This window comes from Carcharodon carcharias, chromosome 7 (assembly GCF_017639515.1).
Source record: "Carcharodon carcharias isolate sCarCar2 chromosome 7, sCarCar2.pri, whole genome shotgun sequence".
Classification (NCBI taxonomy): domain Eukaryota; kingdom Metazoa; phylum Chordata; class Chondrichthyes; order Lamniformes; family Lamnidae; genus Carcharodon; species Carcharodon carcharias.
This window is the reverse complement of record NC_054473.1, coordinates 84,592,804-84,619,172: the sequence shown is the minus strand read 5'-3', so window position 1 is coordinate 84,619,172 and position 26,369 is coordinate 84,592,804. Positions and strand designations below refer to the sequence as shown.

At 43.1% G+C, this 26,369-nt stretch overlaps 1 protein-coding gene across 4 annotated transcripts in view; it reads left to right on the top strand.

Annotated features, from left to right (window-relative positions):
* The window catches only part of LOC121280378 (E3 ubiquitin-protein ligase RNF123), a 420,925-nt gene that overhangs the window by 232,291 nt on the left and 162,265 nt on the right, over positions 1-26,369 (top strand). For all 4 annotated transcript variants that reach the window (XM_041192326.1, XM_041192324.1, XM_041192325.1 and 1 more), the window contains exons 32-33: positions 12,048-12,187; positions 21,392-21,580. In XM_041192326.1, the coding sequence (XP_041048260.1) occupies positions 12,048-12,187; positions 21,392-21,580 (329 nt within the window). The remainder of the gene's footprint in view (positions 1-12,047; positions 12,188-21,391; positions 21,581-26,369) is intronic.

Genomic DNA, 26,369 nt, shown 5'->3' with positions numbered 1-26,369 from the left:
GCTTTTAAGGTCTAACGGTTAATTTTGAGGCAGGTTTTCCAATGTTCTGCTCAACATTTTTCCGTCTACTTAAGTTAGATCAGGGGAATGGTAGCATAGTGATCAATCCAGAGGCATGCATTTCGATGCCACTAAGGCAGCTGGAGAATTTAAATTAAGTCGATAACATTTTTAAAAACCTGGAATAAAAAGCTAGTGTCAGTGATAGTGACCACACAACAACCAGACTGCCAAAAAAAAAAGCATCTGATTCACTTTAGGGAAGGAAATCCTCCATCCTTGCCTGGCCTGGCCTCCTTATGACTCCAAATTCACAACAATGTGTTTGAGTCATAACTGCTTTCTAAAATGGCCTAGCAAGCCACTCAGTTAAGAGCCAAGTAGAGATGGGCAATAAAAGTTGGCCTTGCTAGCAGTGCCTAAATCCAATGAATAATATTTTTTAAAATGCCTGCCATGTTTGCCGACATAAGTGATTACAATGTAATTCATTCAAGGGCAGTTTTGGAATGTTTCTGAGAAACATCATCTCTACATGAGTGCAAGTCTATCCCCCCACTGCCCCGGGGCCCCCTGTAGGGCTCAATGATCAGCAATCAATACAGTTGATTTATTTCCCTTTACTTAACTCAGTGGCACTGCTCCCAACTGTTAGTGCCCTACTACTGCTCTACCTGAAAGGCAAACCTTTGTTTTATGGGATTTGGAACCTCAGCAGGTAAGGCATCTGTCCAATGAGCTCAGTAAAGCTGCAGTCAGTCATTTTAAAAGCCTCTGTTTCCTATTTGCATGCAGTATCATTTTGGAATTTTGCATGCATTGTGGGTTTCAATAGTGTGTCAGTGAGTCAGAATCACTGGTTTCTGCTCACAGATGGTGAAAAGAGCAGTGCCGTTAATATTTTCAATGTGCTGTGCTCATCAAAAGATGCTGCTCAACGATGGGGGCTGTATGCTTAACTAAAATACATGGGATTCAGCCATTGTGTGCGATTCCTGTTGGAATCATCCCACTTGCTGACTGTAAAGGGACGTTATTTTAATGCAGCATTATATTCCTCATAACTACAACCTTGACTCAAAACTAACCATCAGCAAGAATTTGTGCAGTGCCTGTGAAATACAGCATCATGCTCCAGCTTCTTACCTTCACAATGTTGCTGATAATTTCTTCTGGAAATGTAACCCACCTGATGCTGGTTGCTATGCAGACCATTGTCACGTGGCATTAAACTGTGCAATCCTCACTTAGAGCACCCTTCAGAGTCATTTTTAGTCAATTAAACTAAATCACCCCCACATTGTACTCTTCAACAACCTTTCCAAACCAGGTTATCCATCTTTCTTCAAGCATGTTACCATATAGAAAAGAGTCAACAAGGACATCAGGTAAATATTGCGAAGCTCCTCTCTTCGGTACAAAACTTCTCTGATGGAGAGTTTGGGTAGCAGATTTAACATAGATCAAGTGTTATTGCCCAGGCTCCTGTATAGCAGTGCTTTTGCAAAATTTTTCTTTCTTGTTCACAAGGTGAGAGAGATCCTGGCAAGGCCAAGATTGTTGCTCAGCCCTTGACGCCCTAAGAAAGTGGACCTTTTCACTGAACCTCTACAATCCTTGTAGTAATGGGGCTCTCACAAAGGTGTTGGGCAGAGAATTCCACAATTTACAGAGATATGAGCCTAAATCAGCATAGTACATGACAAGGAGGTAATGGTGTGCCCACAACATTTCTGGTCATGTCTTTCTAGGTTATAGGCACTGCAGGGCTGGGCTATGCAGCTGAACTACCGGATTGTCACAGCCCATCTGGTTCACAAATGCAGTCCCTAACTGGTCTGGCCTACATGTGACTCCAGATCCACAGCAATGTGGTTGACTCTTAAATGGCCTATTGAGCCATTCAGTTTATCAAACTGCTGCAGGAAAGTTAAATAAGGACCCACCCTTCCATGCCAACCCTGCAAGTTCATCCTCACTAACAGCTAAGAACTTGTACCAAAGTTAGGAGAGCTATCTCAGACCAGTCAAGAATCAGACTGACATAGTCGTACTCAACGAATCATACCTTTCAGCCGATGTCGCAAACTGCTCCATCACCATCCATGGATATGTCCTGTCAGTACCATCACCATCCATTCCACCCTCCATCTAAGGTCCCCAGAATCACAGGTGCCAGACTTCAACCAATTCTATTCACCTGTGTGATGTTGAGAAATGACTGAAGGTGCTAGACACAGCAAAGATTATGGACCCTGACAACATCTCAGCTGTAGCACTAAAGACTTGTGCTCCAGAGTTAACCCATCCCTAAGCTAAGCTGTTCCAGCATAGCTACAACAATGGCATCTACCCAGCAATATAGAAAATTGCCTAGTCTTGTGCTATCCACAAAAATCAGGACAAATTCAGTCCAGCCAGTTATTGCTCCATCACTCTGTCTTCAGCAAAATAATGGAAGGTGTTGTTGATACCGCTATTAACCAACACTTAACTCAGCAATAACCTGCTAGCTGATGGTCAGTTTGGGTTCCACCAGAAGCATTCGGCTTCTGACTTTATCCTTGGTCCAAACAAGAACAAATGAGCTGAACTGCAAAGGTGAGGTGAGAGTGACTGCCCTTAACATCAAGGCAGCATTTGACTGAGTACAACATTAAGGAGTCCTTGTAATATTGAAGTCAGTGGGAAACGGGGTGGGGGGCAAGCTCTCCACTGGTTGGAGGCATACCTAGCGCAAAGGAGCATGGCTGTAATTGTCGGAGACCAATCATCTCAACTTCAGGACGTTGCTGCAGGAGTTCTTCAGGGTTGTGTCCTAGGCCCAACTATTTTCAGCTGCTTCATCAAAAACCTTCCCTCTATCAAAAGGTCTGAAGTGAGGATGCTCATTGATGATGGACAGTGTTCAGTTCCATTCGCAACTCTTCAGATACTGAAGCAGTACATGCCAGTATGCAGCAAGACCTGGGCAATATTCAGGCTTGGAATGATATGTGGCAAGTAACATTCAGCATCATACATGTGACAGGCAATGACCATTTCTGACAAGAGAGAATCTCCCCTTGACATTCAAAGGCATTATCATTGCTGAATCCCCACTATCAACATCCTGGGGGTTACTATTGACCAGAAATTTAACTGCACCAGTTATATAAATACTGTGGCTACAAGAGCAGGTCAGAGGCTAGGAATCCTGTGGTGAGTTACTCACCTCCTGACTCCCCAAATGTGGTGACGCCCACCATCTACAAGATACAAGTCAGGAGTGTGATGGAATACTCTCCACTTGCCTGGACGAGTGCAGCTGCAACATCATTCAAGAAGCTTGACACCATCACAAAGCAGCCCACGTGAATGGTACCCCATCCACTACTTTAAACATTTATTCACTCCACCACAGGCACACCGTGGCAGTAGTGTGTACCATCTACAAGATGCGCTGCAGCAACTTGCCAATCTCCTTCAACAACACCTTCCAAACCCGCGACCTACACTGCCAAGAGGAACGAGGGAAATAGGCAATTGGGAACACCACCACTTGCAAGTTCCCTTCCAAGGTGCACACAATCCAGACTTGGAATATATTGCTGTTCCTTCACTGAAGCTGGATCAAAATCTTGGAACTCCCTAACAGCACTGTTGGTGTACCTACACCAAATGGATTGCAGCGGTTCAAGAAGACCGCTCACCATCCCCTTCTCTAGGACAATTGGTGATGGGCAACAAATGCTGGCCTAGTCAGCAATGCCCACATCCCAGAAATAAATTTAAAAAAGAGTGAGCTTGGTGTGTTCTTACAGTGCACCCTGTAGTTCATGCATACTACAGCCACAGTTCACGGTGGTGGAAGGGAGGCGGTGGACATCGAGTTCTGTGGTCTTGGATTGTTCAAGTTCCACACCAATCAGAAACTGTGTGCGCTTGGAAGTGACATATCTTGTTGAAATCATTGTGTCATACAACTGTGTGTTATTTATGAAGACCTGTTCAGAGGGCACACCACCACCTTATCAAGGACAATTAGGGATGGGCAATAAATGCTGGCCTAGCCAGCAATGCCCACATCCCGTGAAAAAATAAAAACAAATGTGATTGTAAATATTGTTTTCAAAAACCAGTGTTTTTGGAGTGGTGAAATCAATTTATCTGCACCTAGTCATCAGAGCCCACTTTCATACCTTCCTTAGTCAAGACATCATTGCACCAAGAGATTTCAGCACTATGTAATTAGAGCCCACTTTAATATCTCAATGAGGCTTCCCACATCAAAGGCTCTTTGTGATCAGTATCCAATCAGTAACCTTCCCCTTTCCATGCTATGCCAACTTTTGTCTTTAAATGTCTAGCTACTCCATGACCGCTAACTCCAACTTGTATTATTGATCTGCCTACCTTCTCTCCTGTCACTGCCTCAGCTCAGGCATTACTCCTGTGGAAGCAAGCCCATGGCTTCCCTCTGTGTTACCCATGCATCCCGCATCCCACTTCCCTTTCCCTCTAACCCAAATCCTAAGCAATCCCCTTCTTGTTTCAGCCTCCTGTTCTCTCACCCCATTCCCACTTATCTCCTTGAATCGTGTAATCAAATCACAGAATGGTTATGACATAGAAGGAGGCTCTCCACTTGAACAACTCGCATAGGCCCGTACCTGCCTTTACCCTGTAGCCCTAAAAATCTTGTCTCTTCAGGTGCTTATCCAATTCTGTTTTGAAAGCCACGATTGCATCTGCCTCCACTACCCCACCAGGCAATGAATTACATATCCTAATCACACATTATGTAAAAAACATTTCTCCTCATGTTGCCATCACTTTTGCCTTTTCATCTTAAATCAGCGTCCTTGCTTCTCCATTCTTGCACCAGTGGGGACAGTTTCTTCCTATCTACTATGCACAGACTCTTCATGATTTTGAACACTTTGATCAAATCTCCTCTCAATCTTCAGTTCACAAATGAGAACAACCCCAGTCACCAGATCCGGCTGGACCAAATGAAACACTATTTGGTCCTGCTCTTGCCTGCTAAATCTGCTCAGATCAGATTATCCTGGATTGCAAAGATAATTCCAGGCTTCCTTTCTCCACTGCAGACCATCTTAAATATCCTTCCTGTGTCCTGTCCACCTCCCCTCCAACAAGGAGCAGCTAATGGATGACTTTGTCACCAAGATCAAGACAATATGATTGGCTGCCTCTGCCACATCCCTCCCTTCCAGTATGGGATCCAACATGGACAAACTTGTATTAATGCTCCCCTCTGCCCAAGCCTTGAACTCACATCTTTATTTTCTCTACTATTTCTCTTTGTGCGCATTCTGAACTTATCCATGAGGCTCACTCACTGTTCCCACTAAATTGTTGATCACCCTTCCTGGACCCCATATTAGCCGAGAAGGTAAACCGTTCTGTCTTCAGGTGTTGTTCCTCTTCTTTAAATCTGCTGTGAGCAGCCATCTTCTCAAAAAAAACAACCCATGACCACTTGCCAACAACCCTTTCAAGCTATCATCCCATCTCCGACTTTCCTTTCTTCTCCACAGTCCTTGAGCATGTTGTCACCTTCAAATCTGTTTCCACCATCCATGGAACTCTATCTTTGATTCCATCCTGTCAAATTTCTGCTGCTCTCACATCCTGAAAAGGTTCTGATCAAAGTCACAAATGACATCCTTTGCGACTGTGACAAACCTCCTCCGATATCTTTCCGCTGCCATTCAGCTCGGTGAGACTGCTCTCACCTGATCCCATTCTTATCAGTCTAATTGTAGCCAGAAAGCCACTTGCAATTGCTTCTCTTCCTGCTCCCGTACCATTACCTCTGGTGCCTCCCAAGGATTTTTTTCTTGTTTGTTCATGGGACGGGGGCATCCCTGGCTACCTATCCTTGGCCCCCACTTATTTTGCATCCAAGTGCTGCACCTGAAAGAACAATGTTGGTTTTTGGAGGAAAACTAATAAAACTAAGCAATACCTCACTACCAGCCCTCTCAGCTCTCCCACTGTGCTAAATTACAAGGCTTCTTGTCTGATATCCTGTACCAGGTGAGCAGAAATTAAATGTTCGGTAGACTGAAGCCATTGTTTTTGGCCCCTGCTCCAAACTCTATTCCCTAGCTACTGACTCCATCCCTCTCCCTGGTAACAGCCTGAGATTAAGCTAGTTTGTTTGTAACCTTGCTGTTACATTTGATATCCATTCCATCACCAAGACCTCCTTTTTTCACCCCCATTACATTGCCTGACTTCACTCATCTGCTTAAACCCTCATTCATGCCATTATTACCTCTAGACTTTACTATTCCAACACATTCCTGGCTGGTCACCTGCATTCTGCCGTCTGTAAACTCTGCTGCTCGTGTCTTAACTTGTTGCAAGTCCTGTCCCTCTCTCCCCTGTGCTCACTGACCTACATTGGCTCCTGGTCAAGCAATATCTTGATTTTAAATTTATCCTTGCCCATGCCCTCCCTTTCTCTGTAATATCCCTCCAGCCCCAGACCCACCAAGACATCTGACCACCTCAAATTCAGTCCACTTGTGCATCCCCAATTTTAATAGCTCCAGCATTGGTAGCCTTGCCTTCAGCTACCTGGGCCCCAGCTCTGGAACACCCTTCCTGACACTTCTCAGCCCTTCTACCTTGCTTTTGTCCTTGAAGACACTCCTTAAAACCTATCTCTGACCAAGCTTTTGGTCATCTGACCTAATATCCCTTCCTGTGACTTGGTCTCATATTTTGTTTTATAATGCTTCTGTAAAGCACGTTGGGACATTTCATTGCGTTAAAGGTGCTATATAAAGATAGTTGCATGTTGAAGTCTCTAATCCCCGGAACCATTCTCATAAATCTTTTCTGTCTCCTCTCCAATACCTTCACATCATTCCGAAAGTGTGGTGCCCAGAATTGGATGCAATACACCAGTTGAGGCTGAACCAGTGTTATATAAAAGTTCCATCATAACTTACTTGCTTTTGTATTCTATACCTTTATTTATAAAACCTGGGATCCCATATGTCTTTATAACCACTTATTCAGCTTGCCCTGCCACCTTCAAAGATTTATGACATATACCTCCAGGTCTCTCTCTTCCTACATCCTCTTTAGAATTTGTGCCCTTTATCTTGTGCCTCCTTATCCTCCCTGCCAAAATGTACCACTTTACATTAAATTTCATCTGCCATGTGTCTGCCCTTTCTACCAGCCTGTCTATTCCTCTTGAAGCTTATCACTAAGTTTTGTGTCATCTGCAAATTTTGGAATTGTGCCATGTGCACCGAAGTCTAGGTATTTAATATATGTTAGGAAAAGCAGCAGCTCTAGAACTGACCCCTGTATATCTTCCTTCAGTTCCAAAAACAACTATTCGCCAGTACACTATTTCCTGTCACTCCGCCAACTTCATATCCAATCCTAATATACTTCCTTTTATTCTATTGGCTTCTCCTTTGCTAGCAAATCTATTATGTGGCACTTAACTTTTGGATATACACCACATCAACAGCATTATTCTCACCAAACATCATTGTAACCTCATCAAAAAACTCAATCAAGTTAGTTGAGCACCATTTGCATTTAAAAAGTTCATGAAGGTTTTCCAGAATTAATCTACATTTGTCCAAGTCACTTAACTTTGTCCTGGATTATTGTCTCTAAAAGTTTTCCCACCACAGAGGTTAAACTGCCTGGCCTGTAGTTCATTATGCTCTTTTGTGAATGAGGGTGTAACATTTGTGATTATCCATTCGTATCATAATTTTCCAATCCTCTACCTCTATCTCTGTATCTAAGGAGGTTGGAAGATTATCGCCAGTGCCTCCATAATTTCCACCTTTAGTCCCTCAGTACCTTTAGATGCATCCCATTTGGTCCTGGTGACAGATCACGTTTAACCACCGGCAACCTTTTTAATATCTCTTTATCAATTTTTAGCCCATCCAGTATCTCAACTACCTCCTCTTTTACTATGACTTTGGCAGCATCTCCCTTGGTTGAGGCAAGTGCAAAGTACTAATTTAGTACTCAGCCATGCTCTCTGCCGCCATGCACATATGCCCCCTTTGACCCCTAATTGGCTCCACTGTGCCTGTTACTACCCTTGTAATATTTATATGCTTAATTGCTTTACTGACCTATGATTCTGTTTTTAAATATTCATTCACATTTATCCCTAGATCCCTTTGCTCTCCCATTCAATTTCTTATTTTCTAAGGTGTATGTGATGTCTCTGTTTTTCTTACCAAAATGCATCATCTCACATTTTTCTGTGTTAAAGTTCATTTGTCACTGAACTGCCTAGTCTGCAGGTTTTCTGGCGTCTTTATCTATTACGTTGCATTCTTCCTCAGTGTTAGCTGCACCCCTCAGTCTGGTATCTGAAAATGTTGATAGTTACTTATTGCTAAATCTAAATCATTAATTTAAGTTATGATTAACAGTGGTTCCTGATCTGCGTAACTACCCAGTACTCCTACTCCCTGCTTTCTATTTTTAGCCAATTTGCTCCTTCAGCTCCTTGTTCTTCGCTTCACATGCCCCAATCTTTGGCATGATCCTACTGTGTAGTAACTTATCAAAGGCCTTTTGAAAATCTATATATATGTCATCAACTGCATTAACCTAATTTACACTTTTCATTATCTATTCAAATAATTTTATCAAGTTATTTAAGCTGTTCAGAATCTGTGTGGATAAGTTTTTGTTATATTTTCTGTCTCTGGATGACTTTCTATCATTTCTTTTGCTAGGGAGAATGAGGAGACTCAAGATAAAATAAAGGGCACAAATTCTAAAGAGGATGTAGGAACAGAGAGACTGTAAATTTCAGTATCTTTCCTATTATTGATATTTAGTTGACTGGCCTATAGTTCCCAGGTTTTGTCCATTTCCCTTTTAGGTATATAGGAACAACATTAGCTGTCCACCAAAATTTTTGTATATATAAACTAGCGCCTTTGCTATCTCCTCCTTAGTTTCCTTGAATCTATATGGGTGTGTGCCATAGATATGGAGTTTTATTCTGTTTTAGTTTTGCTAGTTTGACAATTACTTTTTCCCTTACTGTTCTAACTGTATTAATATTCTTTCTAAGCATAAGTGTTTATTTTCCTACCTCCATTCAAAATTGAGGTGTAGTTATTCAATAATTCTGCCATTTCTCTGTCATTAACTGAATTTATTTTGTTCCTCCATTAGTGGCCCTATCTGTACTTTAATTTTCCATTTTTTAAAATGTAAGAACACTTCATTGTTTCTTTTTATATTCCTTCATAATTTGATTGTCTAATTTCTCTTTGCCGTCCTGATGTTTTCTTTTCTCAAGTTCTTAGTGTTCCCTTTTGTCTTTGTTTTCTTAAGTATCTAAGTACATCTGATATGCCTTTTTAGATTCAGTGTTCCCTTTAGTTTGTTATTTGCCCACAGTGCCTCATAATTAGCTGCTTGTTATTGGCTTTTAGCAGAATGTTTCTCTAACTCTATTGATTATGATTTTAAAGGTTTCCCTCTGGGTTTCCTGTCTCTTTGTTTTTCATATTTTCTCCAAGTTTACCTTCTTTTGTTCCACCTTTCTTTCTTCATAATTTGCTGTTTTCCAATCTATTATCTTACGCCTTGCTCTCCTTATGTCACTCTTGATTCTAATCTTGACCGTTAAAAATATAAGAAATAGGAGCAGGAGTAAAGTATACAGCCCCTCAAACCTGCTCCACCATTTCATGAGATAGTAGCTGAACCTCAACATCAACTCCATTTCCTCATCCTGGACCCATATCCCTTGATTCCCTTAATGCTCAAAAATCTATTGATCTCAGCCTTGAGCATCTACAGTCTTCTGGGATAGAAAATTCCAAAGATTAACAATCCTCTGAGTGAAGAACTTTCTCCTGACATCAGTTCTAAATGGCTGACCTTTTATTCTGAGACAATAACCTTTAATTCTAGACTCTCCAGCCAAGGGAAATAGTCTTCAAACACTTAGCCAGTCAAGCTCTCTAAGAGTCTTGGTTTAATGTGATAGCATCTCATTCTTATGAGCTCCAGTGAATATAGGCCTTTGTTGGACAAATCTGTTAATGGGTCAAATAACAGAAGATTAGTGGGAGCTGTTCAAAATTGAATTTAATGTGACACAGACTATTTTATGTCTACAAGGAGCAAGAATTCTACTTGCCAAAAAAAGGCAGGCATGGATAACTAAAGAGATGAGAGATAATGTAAAACTAAAAGAAAATACAAATATTCAAAAATAGCACATCCTGGCGAATGGGTAAGTTACAAAGAACAGCAAAAGGTGATAAAACAATAAGGGTCACTAAAAGGGAGTATATAAAGAAACGTGCAAGGGATATTAAAATTATCACAAAAGCTTTTTAGAATTATTTCAGGAAAAGGAGGAATTCAGGAGTAATGTGGCCCCATTGAAAGCTGATAAACGTGACATTGTGAATGAAAATAAGGAAATGGCGCACATGCTGAATAATTACTTGGCTTCACTATTTACAGTGGAGGAAGAGGTCCGCATGTCGGACATCCTAAGGAAACTGTTATTGAATGAGAGCCAGGGACTCTTGAAAATTAATGTAAGCAAATTAACAATAATGAAAGTAATGGCACTAAAGAGTGAAAAGTCCTAAGGACCAGATGGTTTCCATCCCAGAGTTTTAAAGGAAGTAGGTGAAAACAAGGCAAATGCCCTAACTATAATCTTCCAAACTTCTTCTCAATTACTTTAGATTGAAAAATTGCACATATCACTCCACTATTTAAGAAAGATGAGAGAGGGAACCAGGGAATAAAAGATCTATCAACCTAATATCTGTTGTCAGGAAATTAGTAGAGCCTATAATTAAGGATGGGGCACCTTAAAAAATTTCAGCTGATCAGAGAGCACCAGCATGGATTTGTAAAGGATAGACTATTCCTGATAAACCTGATTTGAATTTTTTGAAGAAGTGACGAAAGTAGTGGATAGGATAATGCCTATGGATATTATTTATATGGATTTCCAGAGGTCCCCCATATGAAACTATTAGCTAAAATTGAAGTTTTTGGAATTGAAGGCAAATTATTGACATGGTTTGGAAATTGAGTGGGAGGAAGGAGACAGAGAAAAGTGATAATGGGCATGTACTCTAACTAGTAGCATGTGACAAGCGGTGTCTTGCAAGGATCTGTGTTGGGGCCTCAACTATTCACTATTTATTAACAACTGAGATGATGGAATAGAAAACCATATATCCTAAATGCTGACAACACAATGTGGACAGTCTTGCAAACAGTGTTGACGGAAGCATAAAATTACGTGGAGATATTGGTAGATTAAGTGAATGGGTAAAACTGTGGCAAATGGATTTCAGTGCAGGTAAATGTGAGGTCATCCACAAAAGGAAACAGGGTGCTTTCCAAATGGTCTAAAGCTAGAAACTGGAGGTGCAGTGGAACTTGGAGGTCCAAACCCATAAATCATTAAAATAACATGAACAAGTACAGTGCCTGACCAGAGGACACAGCTTACAATGTCATTGCCTTTCTGCTGTTAGAATGCTTGTTGGATATCCAATCGTCGATGGTTGCAGCTAAGTATTGGGAAGACCGAAGCTATTGTCTTTGGCCCTTGCCATTGATTCCATCCTCTCCCAGTCACTGTCTCAGGTTGAACCAGAGTGTTGGTAACTTTGTTCTCTTCAACTCTGAGCTGAGTTTCTGACTTGCATCCTCTCAGTACAAAAACCACTGCCACTAACATTGTTCACCTCTGCCCTGTTTCAGATTATCTGTTGCTGAAACTCATTCATGCCTCGCAGAAGGAGCAGACTCTTGGCCCCATCCCATGGTCCACCTTTAAATAGAATAATGTTTGTCTGGAGGGGGGGGAATGATATGGGAAACTCAGGAAACCACTGTCCATCAGGCTGCATCCATCTGGTCAGTGATTTCTCCTTTGAGGGGCTTGACAAATAGACCATTGTCATTGATCTTGACTCCTCTAATGCTTGTAATTTCAGTAAATTTCTATTAACTATCTACATTGCTTTTCTCCCTCTCAGAACCTTGTCCTTCTACTCTCCTGCAGCAACACATGGCAGACCTGCTTCGCTCTGATTCTGAAATGGCAGCAAGTTTTCTGAATAGTGTGCTCAACCAGCTGAACTGGGCCTTCTCAGAGTTCATTGGTATGATCCAGGAGGTAAGGACCTGGGGCAACTCCACAGTAAATTCCAATCCTCTTGCCCATTCTGCCAACATTTCAGAGCAAAGAAGCACAAAATGTTCTGCAAAGCCTTATAACCTTGCAAACAACAAGCTGCTCTGGATATGAGAGAATGGTGCCTTACCTAATAAGTCATGCTGCTCCTCATTTGTTTAACCTTTTTGAACCTTCATGGTTGTTACAGCATAAGATTTATTTCTTCAGCTATGTTTTTCAGTTTCTTTGCAAGATGTTTCTTTCTGGAGAAAACAGTACCAATCAAAATTACTTCTCTTTCCCCTTCACCATCACTGCCCAACGTCCACCAAATAACTGTTCTTATTTAAATAAAATTGCTTGTCTTCTGTGATGTGGGAATCGGCAAATACTGATGTTTGCCAAATGTGCTGTGAGAATCAACAGAGTCTGGCGTTTACCGAATGTGATTTGGGGATCAACAGGCCCCGGCGTTTACCGAATGTAATTTTGATGTGGTAAATGATCCTTACTGAAGCCAATGGAATGTGTATTTCAAGGTTATTAGAAATATAAATTGATGAAGGCTTGGGAAGCAGTCACTCCTGTGAATAATTGCTGGGCCACCTTGCTAAATCACATCATCTGTTTCTTATTTACAGATCCGCTTTTAGTAAACAATCACCTTCTTCACTCTAATTCCATCCTGTGCATTCAGACTGAGCATAAATAAAATATGAGATGGGAAAATCTCATAAGTGAAGACACCTTCTATTGTTCCTTCTAAAAGTACACATTACTGAGCACATATATATCTATAGCATTGAATTCCCCAGCCCCAAGAGCTGCATGCTTTTAAGTAGGTTTCTGGTATGATTCTGAGATCTATGACGTTCACTCTGATCAATTGCTTTTTTTTTCCCCCTCACCATTCTCTAACTGGTTAAATACACCATTTGCTTTCGCACTGAGCAGTACAAGAAAATCTGAGCCTTAATCACTGGCCTGTGCCGAACGAGCTAATTGGGTGACATTAGGGAAGTAACAATTCAGTTTGGCGCCCCAGCCTTGAGGGTAGGGTTTTGGGAGGATGAAACACAGTCTCCGTCTCTGCTCCTAATCACGATCCAGCAGTCTCTCCACATGTAGACTCAGGATCGAGCTTAGCTGTTACGTTTTTGATGATAGAAATGTACCGAACACTCCATGATCAAGTTCTTGCACAAAGAATGAATGGGACTTCCTCTGCTAATAGTAATTGGAGTATAAGGAGAAAATTGGAGCAGAGCGCTTTACTTAACCAATGTCCACACTTCCTGTGTGATGCACAGGCTGTACATCTCTCTGCATAATTTAGTTTGGCTTACGCTCAACCATGCAGCTTATTGCTCAGTCCAGGTATCTTCCTCGAGTGGCCTACTACTCAGTCCAGGTATCTTCCTCGAGTGGCCTACTACTCAGTCCAGGTTTCTTCCTAGAGTGGCCTACTACTCAGTCCAGGTATCTTCCTAGAGTGGCCTACTGCTCGGTCCAGGTATCTTCCTAGAGTGGCCTACTGCTCGGTCCAGGTATCTTCCTAGAGTGGCCTACTGCTCGGTCCAGGTATCTTCCTAGAGTGGCCTACTGCTCGGTCCAGGTATCTTCCTAGAGTGGCCTACTGCTCGGTCCAGGTATCTTCCTAGAGTGGCCTACTGCTCAGTCCAGGTATCTTCCTAGAGTGGCCTACTGCTCGGTCCAATTATCTTCCTAGAGTGGCCTACTGCTCGGTCCAGGTATCTTCCTAGAGTGGCCTACTGCTCGGTCCAGGTATCTTCCTAGAGTGGCCTACTGCTCGGTCCAGGTATCTTCCTAGAGTGGCCTACTGCTCGGTCCAGGTATCTTCCTAGAGTGGCCTACTGCTCGGTCCAGGTATCTTCCTAGAGTGGCCTACTGCTCGGTCCAGGTATCTTCCTAGAGTGGCCTACCGCTCGGTCCAGGTATCTTCCTAGAGTGGCCTACTGCTCGGTCCAGGTATCTTCCTAGAGTGGCCTACTGCTCGGTCCAATTATCTTCCTAGTGTGGCCTACTGCTCGGTCCAGGTATCTTCCTAGAGTGGCCTACTGCTCGGTCCAGGTATCTTCCTAGAGTGGCCTACTGCTCGGTCCAGGTATCTTCCTAGAGTGGCCTACTGCTCAGTCCAGGTATCTTCCTAGAGTGGCCTACTGCTCGGTCCAATTATCTTCCTTGAGTGGCCTACTGCTCGGTCCAGGTATCTTCCTAGAGTGGCCTACTGCTCGGTCCAGGTATCTTCCTAGAGTGGCCTACTGCTCGGTCCAGGTATCTTCCTAGAGTGGCCTACTGCTCGGTCCAGGTATCTTCCTAGAGTGGCCTACTGCTCGGTCCAGGTATCTTCCTAGAGTGGCCTACTGCTCGGTCCAGGTATCTTCCTAGAGTGGCCTACTGCTCGGTCCAGGTATCTTCCTAGAGTGGCCTACTGCTCGGTCCAGGTATCTTCCTAGAGTGGCCTACTGCTCGGTCCAATTATCTTCCTAGAGTGGCCTACCGCACGGTCTAGGTATCTTCCTAGAGTGGCCTACTGCTCGGTCCAGGTATCTTCCTATAGTGGCCTACTGCTCGGTCCAGGTATCTTCCTAGAGTGGCCTACTGCTCGGTCCAGGTATCTTCCTAGAGTGGCCTACTGCTCGGTCCAGGTATCTTCCTAGAGTGGCCTACCGCTCGGTCCAGGTATCTTCCTAGAGTGGCCTACCGCTCGGTCCAGGTATCTTCCTAGAGTGGCCTACTGCTCGGTCCAGGTATCTTCCTATAGTGGCCTACTGCTCAGTCCAGGTATCTTCCTATAGTGGCCTACTGCTCGGTCCAGGTATCTTCCTAGAGTGGCCTACTGCTCGGTCCAGGTATCTTCCTAGAGTGGCCTACCGCTCGGTCCAGGTATCTTCCTAGAGTGGCCTACCGCTCGGTCCAGGTATCTTCCTAGAGTGGCCTACCGCTCGGTCCAGGTATCTTCCTAGAGTGGCCTACTGCTCGGTCCAGGTATCTTCCTAGAGTGGCCTACCGCACGGTCCAGGTATCTTCCTAGAGTGGCCTACCGCTTAGTCCAGGCATCTTCCTAGAGTGGCCTACCACTCGGTCCAGGTTTCTTGAGCGACCAACTGCTCTGTCCAGCTATCTTCCTTGAGTGGCCTACTGCTCAGTCCAAGTTTCTTCCTCGAGCAACATACTGCTCAGTCCAGGTTTCTTCCTTGAGCAACCTACTGCTCAGTCCAGGTATCTTCCTCAAATGGCCTACTGCTCAGTCCATGCGTTTCCTTTATGCAGCCCACTGTGAAGTGTATTAACCCACTGTTTATCATGTTATTTATTCCATACAGTTCCCCTATGCAATACACTGGCCTGTGCAGCCCACTGCTCAGTCCAGGTTTCTTCCTCAAATGGCCTGCTGCTCAGTCCATACATTTCCTTTGTGCAGCCCACTGTGAAGTATATTAAACCTCTGCTTATCATGTTATTTATTCCATACAATTCCCCTATGCAATACACTGGCCTGTGCAGCTCAACAACAGAAAGGGCAACTTGCCTTTATATGGCATCTTTAACAAAGAAAATGTCCCACGATGCTCTACAGAAGAGGAAAGTGGTTGAGCAATGATGGGAGACATGACCTAAAGTATACTTCTGACAGGTGGAGCATGCAGGAAAATAGGAACAGGAGAAAGCCATTTATCCCCTCAAGCCTGGTCCACCATTCAATCAGGTCATGGCTGATCCAACTCCATATGCCTACCTTTGCCCCCTATCACTGAACTCTATTTGATTAACGAAAATCTATCAATCATTATTTCAGATTTCAAATTAACATGTAATCGAGCATCAATTGTCATTTGCAGAAGAGAATTCTACCACTCTGTACATAGAAATGTTTTCCAATTTCACTCCTGAAATATCTGGCACTAATTCTTAAACAATGCACCAAAGCCCTAGACTCTCCAACCAGCAGAAATAGTTTCTCTCTTTCTACCATATCTGAGGGAGCAAATTCTAAAGAGTAAGCCCGCTGTTGCTGAAGGCTTTGCCATTTATGGTGGAGTGGAGCGAGAGCCAGCACCTTTCCATTTGTTGGGGACAAGAGAGTCAGCACAGATTGGTGTGGATGCAGGCGATGGGCAAGTAATATGTTGTACGAGGAAGGATGAGGAGTTTTGGACTAGCTAGGATTTATTAGATGGCGTGTCATAGAAGACTGGTGAGGACGGCATTAGAAAAGTCATACCAAAATCATATAATGGGTGGTTCCACCTGAAGAGGATAGAATCAGGGAAGGAAATGGTGTATTTGCTAGGAGCTTTGTATAATGCAGTTCTCAGCCCTTCCAACTCTGCATGTTGCATTCATTAAAACCCTATACCCCTTCCTCTGGATTTTGGCAGTAGCTTTTGAAAGTCCTCACAAATAACAGAAAATATGTAGAAATATTTTTTGATTGTTATTAGCTCTCAAACTTTAAAAGTAGCAGAGAAGGAAGTGAAAAGATATTGAATCCCCTGATAGTAAACACTCACAGGGAGTCAAGCTGCCTTCATGTTGGGTCCTGGGGGAAGCACAGTATGCCAAACAGCTGGAGTTTAGGACTCCAGTTTAAGTCTTGAGGCAGTCGGACATAAATCCAAACATTGGCCCTTGTCACATGATTTGTTTGATTATAGCCCTGTAGGTCTGTGTGTGATCTAACTTGTTCTGATAACTGTAGATGTGAGTGATGTTAGAGTCAGTGCACAGTGATGTATCTCACCAGAGCACTGTCTTTCAGTGTCAGGAATGATTTTTTTTTTAAAAGTGCACTCCAGTCGATTGAACATTTTTCTTTTAAGTTTTTTTCCACGATTCAGCTTCTGTGTTTCTAATGGTTGATTAGCATTAGTGTCAGCTCATTAACCCTTTGCAAAAGAACAATACCTTCTTCACAGGTGTCCTGACAACATCTGCCTCTAAACACATTTAAGCTCAGAGCAACTTGACTGCTCTGAGTCAAGGGCTGAGTATGTAAGTGCTTAGTGAAAACATGGAGCACAGGCACAGTGGTTGTCCAGTATATAAAGAAACAGATGGGAGTTAACTTGGCCCACCATCAATATGGCGCTGGTGCAGACTGAATTTGATGGAACTATTAGTTCAGGAGATAAAAACAAAAAACTGCGGATGCTGGAAATCCAAAACAAAAACAGAATTACTTGGAAAAGCTCAGCAGGTCTGGCAGCATCGGCGGAGAAGAAAAGAGTTGACGTTTCGAGTCCTCATGATCCTTCAACAGAACTGAGTGAATCTTAGGAAAGGGGTGAAATATAAGCTGGTTTAAGGTGGTGGGGGTGGTGGTGGTGTGGTTGTAGGGACAAGCAAGCAGTGATAGGAGCAGATAATCAAAAGATGTCACAGACAAAAGAACACAGAGGTGTTGATGGTGGTGATATTATCTAAACGAATGTGCTAAATAAGAATAATTAAGAAGCAGCATTTCACTTGCATTTCCCCCAACTTAGTCTACTGCATTCATTGCTCCCACGCGGTCTCCTCTACGTTGGAGAGACCAAACGTAAACTGAGCAATCACTTTGCAGATCACCTGCGGTCTATCCGCAAGAATGACCCAAACCTCCCTGTCACTTGCCATTTTAACACTCCACCCTGCTCTCTTGCCCACATGTCTGTCCTTGGCTTGCTGCATTGTTCCAGTGAAGCCCAACGCAAACTGGAGGAACAGCACCTCATCTTCTGACTAGGCACTTTACAACCTTCCGGACTGAATATTGAATTCAACAACTTTAGATTTTGAACTCCCTCCTCCATCCCCACCCCCTTTCTGTTTCTTCCCACTTCCTTTTGTTTTTTCCAATAATTTATATAGATTTTTCTTTTCCCACCTATTTCCATTATTTTTAAATCTGTTATGCCCCCCACCCCCACTAGAGCTGGACCTTGAGTGCCCTACCATCCATTCTTAATTAGCACATTTGTTTAGGTAATATCACCAACTTCAACACCTCTGTGTTCTTTTGTCTGTGACGTCTTTTGATTATTTGCTCCTATCACTGCTTGCTTGTCCCCGCAACCACACCACCAGCCCCCCCCGCAACCTTAAACCAGCTTATATTTCACCCCTTTCCTAAGATTCACTCAGTTCTGCTGAAGGGTCATGAGGACTCGAAACGTCAACTCTTTTCTTCTCTGCCGATGCTGCCAGACCTGCTGAGTTTTTCCAGGTAATTCTGTTTTTGTTTTGTTATTAGTTCAGGAGTGCAGACAGAATGATGCATGTATTCAGGTATTCATACACATCATATTGCCGACAGCCCCTCTAGATTCCATATAGGATGGTTCCTGATCCAGATGAATGATGGGATCAGGCAGAGCAGCCCTTGGCATGTTATGGTTTTCAACAGACTTAGCTTGGAGCACTGGGCATTAGAAATTAGTAACGAAAACAAAAAATGCTGGAAAAACTCAGCAGGCCTGACAGCATCTGTGGAGAGACAGAGGTAATGTTTCAAGTCCGTATGACTCTTCAGATCTAAAGAGAGGTAGAGATGTGGTGAAATTTATACTGATTAAGGGGGGTGGAACCGGTAAAGTTGGATAGAAAGCAAAGGAGAGATGGCAAAAGATGTCATAAACAAAAGGTCAAAGAGTTGTTAATGGTGTTGGTCCTGGCTAAATGAGGTGCTAATGGTGACATTAAGCAAGCAAAATGTGATAATGGTCGGACCAGGGTAAGCACTCTGGAAAGTGACAGATGGCCATAGTGGGGATAGGGCAGGTTCCACCTATCACTGGCCTTCGATCCAGCTTGACCGGTTCCACCCCACTTCACCACATCTCTACCTCCCTTTAGGTCTGAAAAAGAGTCATACGTACTCGAAATGTTAACTTTGTCTCGCTGTCCACAGATGCTGTCAGACCTCCTGAGTTTTTCCAGCATTTTTTGTTTTTTCAGATTTCCGGCATTTGCAGTATTTGGCCTTTACATTAGAAATTTAGTAATTACGTTACCAAATGATTACTTGTGAACTGAGCAGTTATAATACAGATCAAGAGTATATAGTCCATTGGTGACATAAGCATCAATTCAATTTTCAGATGTGTGATGCGCCATTGATTTTTTTTTATTCCTGCAAATGCTCTGACCATCCATGTTTCCAAACATTACTTTAATCATTAAATAGAATGGAAAACAAATATCCCAATGTCTCCCAGTTTACGAAGGTGGCCTGAAAGTCCATCCTTTTATTGCTCAGGTTGGCTCTAGGGAGCAACTTTAATTTATTCCTGGCAAGAGCCATGCAACCTCCTCAACTTAAATGTTTCTCTTGTAAGATTACAGGCCAACCTGGTTATAGTGCTGCAGTTAGGTTGACAGCCAACAGTGAATTGTATCAAGTTGTGCGGTTCAGTGATTAGTCTTTGGTCATAACAGTTCCGCCACATAACAGGAACTGCTTGCAAGTTTGAACTTTTTCCAGCATCAGTTTTGATGTGAACATCTTAGCAACAGTTTCCAGCAACAGTGTACTTTGTTTGTGCAGGTTGAAGAAATGAGGGAGGAAGTGCAAATAATGATTGCAGGCCGAATCTTCCTCTGTATTTGGAGTTCAGTGTCTACAAATGAGATATGTCGTGCCCTGCCCTAATCCTTCCCCTAATAACATTCTATTGTTACTCAAATATTTCAGGGCTCTTACTGGCTCCTTGAGCCACTGCTGCCTTTATCGGGCTAAGAACCAAAGGCCTGTCTTCCTTGAAGGCTGTGCGATACCGGATTAGAGAGGGTGAAAATGTTCTCAATTGGATAGTGCGCTATGGAATGGCATCAATTCCTGTTCACCAGTGTTGCATCCTTGCACCTTCCTCTGTCATTTACAGGATACCACAACACCTATTTCTACTTCTGCACCACGTCTGTCAACCCCTCCACTGTCCTAAGTGCTGTCTGACCACTTGTCCAGCATACAGCCCTGAATTGGCCTCAACTTCTGCCAGATAAGCATTAGGAAGATTGAAAACATAACCCTTGGCTGCCGTCACAAACTTGGTTCCTTTTCATTGAATTCATCCATACTTCTCTTGTCCCAAGCTGAACCAAACTGTTCACATCCTTGCTGTCCTACTTGACCCTGATATGTGCAACTGACGTCATATCCTTTCTAATAACAAAAAATCTACTTGCACCTCCATAACCTCACCTACCTCTGCTTCAGCCCATCACAAAAAAATTTGGTATGCAGATACAGCAAGTGATTCAGAAGGCAAATGGAATATTGATGTTTATTACAAGGAGAATGGAATATAAAAGTAAGGATGTTTTGCTATAGTTCTACAGGGCATTGGTTGAGACCACATCTGGAGTACTGTGTACAGTTTTGGTCTCCTTCCTTAAGAAAGGATATAATTGCATTAGAAGCAGTACAGAAAAGATTCACTCGACTGATTCCTGGGATGAAGAGGTTATCTTATGGGGAAAAGTTGGACAGGTTGGGTCTGTGTCCATTGGGGTTTAAAAGATTGAGTGGTGATCTTATTGAAGCATGTAAGATCCTGAGGGGATTTGGTAGGGTGGATGCAAAGGGCATAGAGGGTAGACAGGAAAGTGGAGTTGAAGCCACAATCAGCTCAGCCATGATTTTATCAAATGGCGGAGCAGGCTTGAGGGGCTGTATGGTCTACTTCTCCTAATTTGTATGTACCAATGGGAAGGGCTGAGTGGGACAGAGGTTCACGAGGTTCACCCCCACCGTCACGTGACTAAGGAGAATGGGAAGAGGAAGTTGAGGATACTGCTCATATGGAGGTTGTGACCAGTGTCTTCCTGGGCCCTTCAGAAGACAAAGGGCAGAGGGAAGCTGTAGGATTATTCAAGGAAGTCAGTTTTTGACAGCAGAAGAGTAAAAACAAATCTAGGAGTGTTGAAAGCTTGGGGTTGACATTTGGGACAGTAGAGTACTCTGGAAGGGAGGAGTGAAAGGAGGCATGATGACAGGTCCAGGAGGGGTAAAGAGAAAAGAAGAAAAAGGCAAGTGAAATAGAAGAGATCCAGGGCAGCGGTCTCATTTTGATCCTTGTGGAGATGTCAGTTTTCTCCTTGCCTTAGTAGATTCAGCAGAATGAGCAGTCAGATCCTCGTTTCAGTATTGAAGTGGGGTTCTCTTTGTTAGTTCACACTTCCCCCTTTTTGCCCTTGTAGATCCAGCAGGCAGCCGAACGACCAGAGCGGAACTTTGTCGACAGTCGCCAGCTGAAAGTTTGCGCCACCTGCTTTGACCTTTCTGTGAGCTTGCTGAGGGTATTGGAGATGACCATCACTCTTGTCCCTGAGATCTTCCTGAACTGGTCCAGACCATCTGCAGAACTGCTGCTGAGACGCCTTGCACAGGTAAACCACAAACTTCATGCCCTAAAGGCACATTCACCGTTGCAAATCAAATTGCTTTTTTCCTTTGAGAATGCTTATGCTTGTTTGCATTTGAGTATTTAATTGTCACTTAAAACACAACAGTTGCCACATGATGAGCTTCTGGCTGAAGCTTTCTAATTTCACAAGCTATATTCTGAATTCTATTAAAGAGACTTTCCTGGAATTGACATAGCACTGTTTAACCTGGAGTATGATTGTAAATGGACTAAGTGTTGTACCTTTATAAGCGACAGTCAATTCTGTCTAAAAACAAAAAACTGCGGATGCTGGAAATCCAAAACAAAAACAGAATTACCTGGAAAAACTCAGCAGGTCTGGCAGCATCGGCGGAGAAGAAAAGAATTGACGTTTCGAGTCCTCGTGACCCTTCAACAGAACTGGGTGAATCCAAGGAGAGGGGTGAAATATAAGCTGGTTTAAAGGGGCGGGGGGGGGGTTGGGGGAGAGAAGTGGAGGGGGGTGATGTGGTTGTAGGGACAAGCAAGCAATGATAGGAGCAGATAATCAAAAGATGTCACAGACAAAAGAACACAGGTGTTGAAGTTAGTGATATTATCTAAACAAATGTGCTAATTAAGAATGGATGGTAGGGCAATCAAGGTATAGCTCTAGTGGGGATGGGGGGCATAAAAGATTTAAAAATAATGGAAATAGGTGGGAAAAGAAAAATCTCGATAAATTATTGGGGAAAAAAAGGAAGGGGGAAGAAACAGAAAGGGGGTGGGGATGGAGGAGGGAGTTCAAGATCTAAAGTTGTTGAATTCAATATTCAGTCCGGAAGGCTGTAAAGTGCCTAGTTGGAAGATGAGGTGCTGTTCCTCCAGTTTGCTTTGGGCTTCACTGGAACAATGCAGCAAGCTAAGGACAGACATGTGGGCAAGAGAGCAGAGTGGAGAGACCAAACGTAAACTGGGCGACCGCTTTGCAGAACACCTGCGGTCTGTCCACAAGAATGACCTCCCTGTCGCTTGCCATTTTAACACTTCACCCCTCTCCTTGGATTCACCCAGTTCTGTTGAAGGGTCATGAGGACTCGAAACGTCAACTCTTTTCTTCTCTGCTGATGCTGCCAGACCTGCTGAGTTTTTCCAGGTAATTCTGTTTTTGTTGTAGTCAATTCTGTCTGTTGATTATTTCTCACCACCACTTAGCTGACTGCTGGAGTTTGATCTCTTGGGTCACTGCTGGCAGCCTCCTTTCACTGGAGTTTTCATTTCCTGCTCACACCAGTCAGTCCATGATTTCTGCAAGATTCAAAGTGTCTTGGGGGCATGGCTATGAAAATGAGACACAGGAGTTAATTCTTTTTTATTCTTTCACGGGATGTGGGTGTTGCTGGTTAGGTCAGCATTTATTGTCCATTCCTAATTGCCTTGAGAAGGGACTAAACACTCAAAAGTATTTAATCCTATTGCTCAGGTTCTTTGATATAGGTGTCAGCCTTGGTTTATTTGTAGCACATTCACCTCTGAGTCAGAAGGTCATGGGTTTAAGCCTCACTAATCTAGGCTGACACTTCAGTGCAGTACTGAGGGACTGCTGCACTGTAGAAAGTTCCATCTTTTGGGTGAGTTGTTAAACTGAAGCCCCCGCCTGGAAACTGAACTGGACTAGCCATGTAAATACTGTGGCGACAAGATCATGTCAAATGCTAGGAAACCTCCAGTGCATAACTCACCTCCTGACTCCCCAAAGCCTGTCCACCATCTACTAGGCACAAGTCAGGAGTGTGATGAAATACTCCACATTTGCCTGGATGAGTGCAGCTCCCACGACACTCAAGAAGCTTGACACCACCCAGGACAAAGCAGCCCGCTTGGTTAGCACCCCATCCACAAACATACATTCCCTCCAGCACTGACGCACAGTGGCAACAGTGTGTACCATTTACAAGATGCACTGCAGGAATTCACCAAGGCTCCTTAGACAGCACCTTCCAAACCTACAACCACTATCATCTAGGAGGACAAGGGCAGCAGATAAATGGGAACACCACCACCTGGAAGTTCACCACCTGAAAGTTCCCCCCCAAGCCACTCATGATCCTGACGTGGAAATATATTGCTGTTCCTTCACTGTCACTGGGTCAAAATCCTGGAACTCACTAACAAAACTGTGGGTGTATCTACACCACATGGACTGCAGTGGTCCAAGAAGGCAGCTCACTACCACCTTCTCAAGGGCAACTAGGGATGGGCAATAAATGCTGGCCTATCCAGTGAAACCCACATCCCATGAATTAATAAGAGAAAATTGCTTGATAAAAAACAACTGGTTTGTCATTGTGGTTTTTGCTGTGATACAGTAGCCCAAGGGATTGTGATGTGCTGTATTAGACCAATTTATTCCAAAGGGGACACACTGATGTTTCAGGCTGTGTGGCATGTTGTTATGTTTAGACAGACTCTGGAGGATTTGTTCCCACCGATGAGATTGCAATAGTAGAATAGTGTTTAAGCAAACGTGACGAGCTTTGCAATTCATTAGCTATTTAATTTCAGACACACTTGTAGTGTTTAGGAAATGAGGGCGAAATGTAACAGTATTAGAATTGGGAGCTTCATACTGAGACAGAGTATTGTAGCTCCTATTCTCAGACTTACTCAGGATCTGAGAATTGTGGAGCTCTATAGCTCCCAAAGGTTTTCCTTCCACTTGCAATCTTCAGGCTTTGAAATCCTATTATCTAATCAGAGATTGACCTCATCTCTTTTATTCTCTTTAATCTTAACAGCTAATCAGTAAAAATAAGTGTCACCACTGGGTTTACTTAGTGTATTGATCCTGGTGTACCACACTTAAAATCACAAATAGACACGATGCTTTAATTTTGCTGCAGTAAGCTTTTGTAAGATGTTCTTAATTCATCACTTCAGATGACACCCATGAATCCCAGCAACAGACCTGTACCTACCAATTCACTTACAATTGTACTTTCAAATTTCCAGCTGTCTGTTCTTTGGCCCTTTTGTTTCTGCTGCTACTGATTTGCTCAATGCACCCGCACCTCCATCTTTGTTTGAAAATATAATGAACTAATGGGCTAGACTTGAAAGCATATGACAGATAACTGGTTTAGTCATTTACTGCCAGACCAGGTTAGACCACCTGAAACAGTATTGGATCCTGCTCTCCTCTGCTTAAACTGCTTACCATTTCAGGATCATCCTCATTTTGTCTACTGCAAACCATCTCTTTAATCCCCTTTCCCTCTCCATCCTTGCCTCCAACAATAAGTGAGAGGAGCTCATGGATCGAAACAGTCAGCTGCCTTTGCCACATTCCTCCCTATTCCGAGCCCACCTGACCAAACTTTCTCTAAAGCTCCCCCTATCCTGGCCCTGAACTTGCATCTTTCTCTAATTTATCTATCTCCCCTCATTTCCTCTCTGGGATTAACTTTTTCATAAGGCCCATCTCCTGTTCCCTCAATCCTATTCCCTCTAAACTGCTGACCACCAAGTTTCCCCTTCTGATTTCATGTTAACCGATATTGTTAACAGTTCTCTCTCTTCAAATGTTGTCCTTTTCTCTTTTAAATCTGTCATCAGCACCCCTCTCAAAAAAAGCCAACCCTGACCTCATCATCCATGTAAACTACCATTTCCATTTCCAAACTCCCTTTCCTTGCCAAAGTCCTTGAATGTGTTGTCGACTCCCAAATCTGTTCCCATCTTTGCCGGAACTCCATGTTTGAATCCCTCCAGTCAGGTTTCCACCCTCTCACAGTACTGAAACAGTTCTTACAAAGTCATATATGACATCTCACATGACTGTGACAAAGGTAAACTTTTCTTCCTTGTCCTTTGACACGGTTGACCACACCATCCTTCTCCAACATCTTTTCATTGTCGTCTAGCTGGGTGGGACTGCTTTCAAATGGTTCCATTCTTATCTATCTAATAGTAGCCAGAAAATCACTTGCTATGCCTTCTCTTCCTGCTCATGCATTGTTAACCCTGGTGTTCCCCAAAGATCTATCCTTGGTCCCCTCTTATTTCTCATCTCCATGCTGCCCCTTGGTTACATCATTCAAAAGTAGTGTTAGTTTTCACATGTACACTGATGGCATCCCCACCTCACCACAACCTCTCTCGTCTTCTGTTGTCAGGGACTACAGGCTCTCTTCACCAAAGTAAATTAGTGAACCAGCTGGGTTTTTACAGAAAACCAGCAGCCTCGTATTTATTTTTTGAATTTAGTTTTACAATTTTCGGTTTATGGTGGGATTTGAACTCTCAAGATTAGGTCGCTATACCCTTCACAGTTTGAGAGGACATACCTTGAACATGAACATTTCACAGTCACCATTGCACTGACTGAAATGCCAGAACAACGTAAGGGTCTTTAGTCAGTGTCCTTGCACTGAAATCTGTCAGCCATTTGATTCCATCTTATTGGTATATCAGTGTACAGATGAGAATAATTTCAGATGATATAGAGTATGATACAAGACGGTGATTTAGTCACAGGATTTGAATGACTCCCATAAACCAATGAAACGTCATACTTGTTTATGATCTAGTCTACAGATGTTAATTGAATTCTGGATTAATTACTCCCCACTCTCTGCAGTTCATTATATTTTATTGTCTTGTCCCTTTGCCTCTGCACCCTTTGTTTCAATTATTGAATTTGTGTGGAGTGTTCAAGTTCACTGCTGATGTGACTTCTAATGTGTGATGTTGCTGAATCATGCCATCTGCAGATGCACATTTAAAAATACAAGATACATAATTCTCCTGTT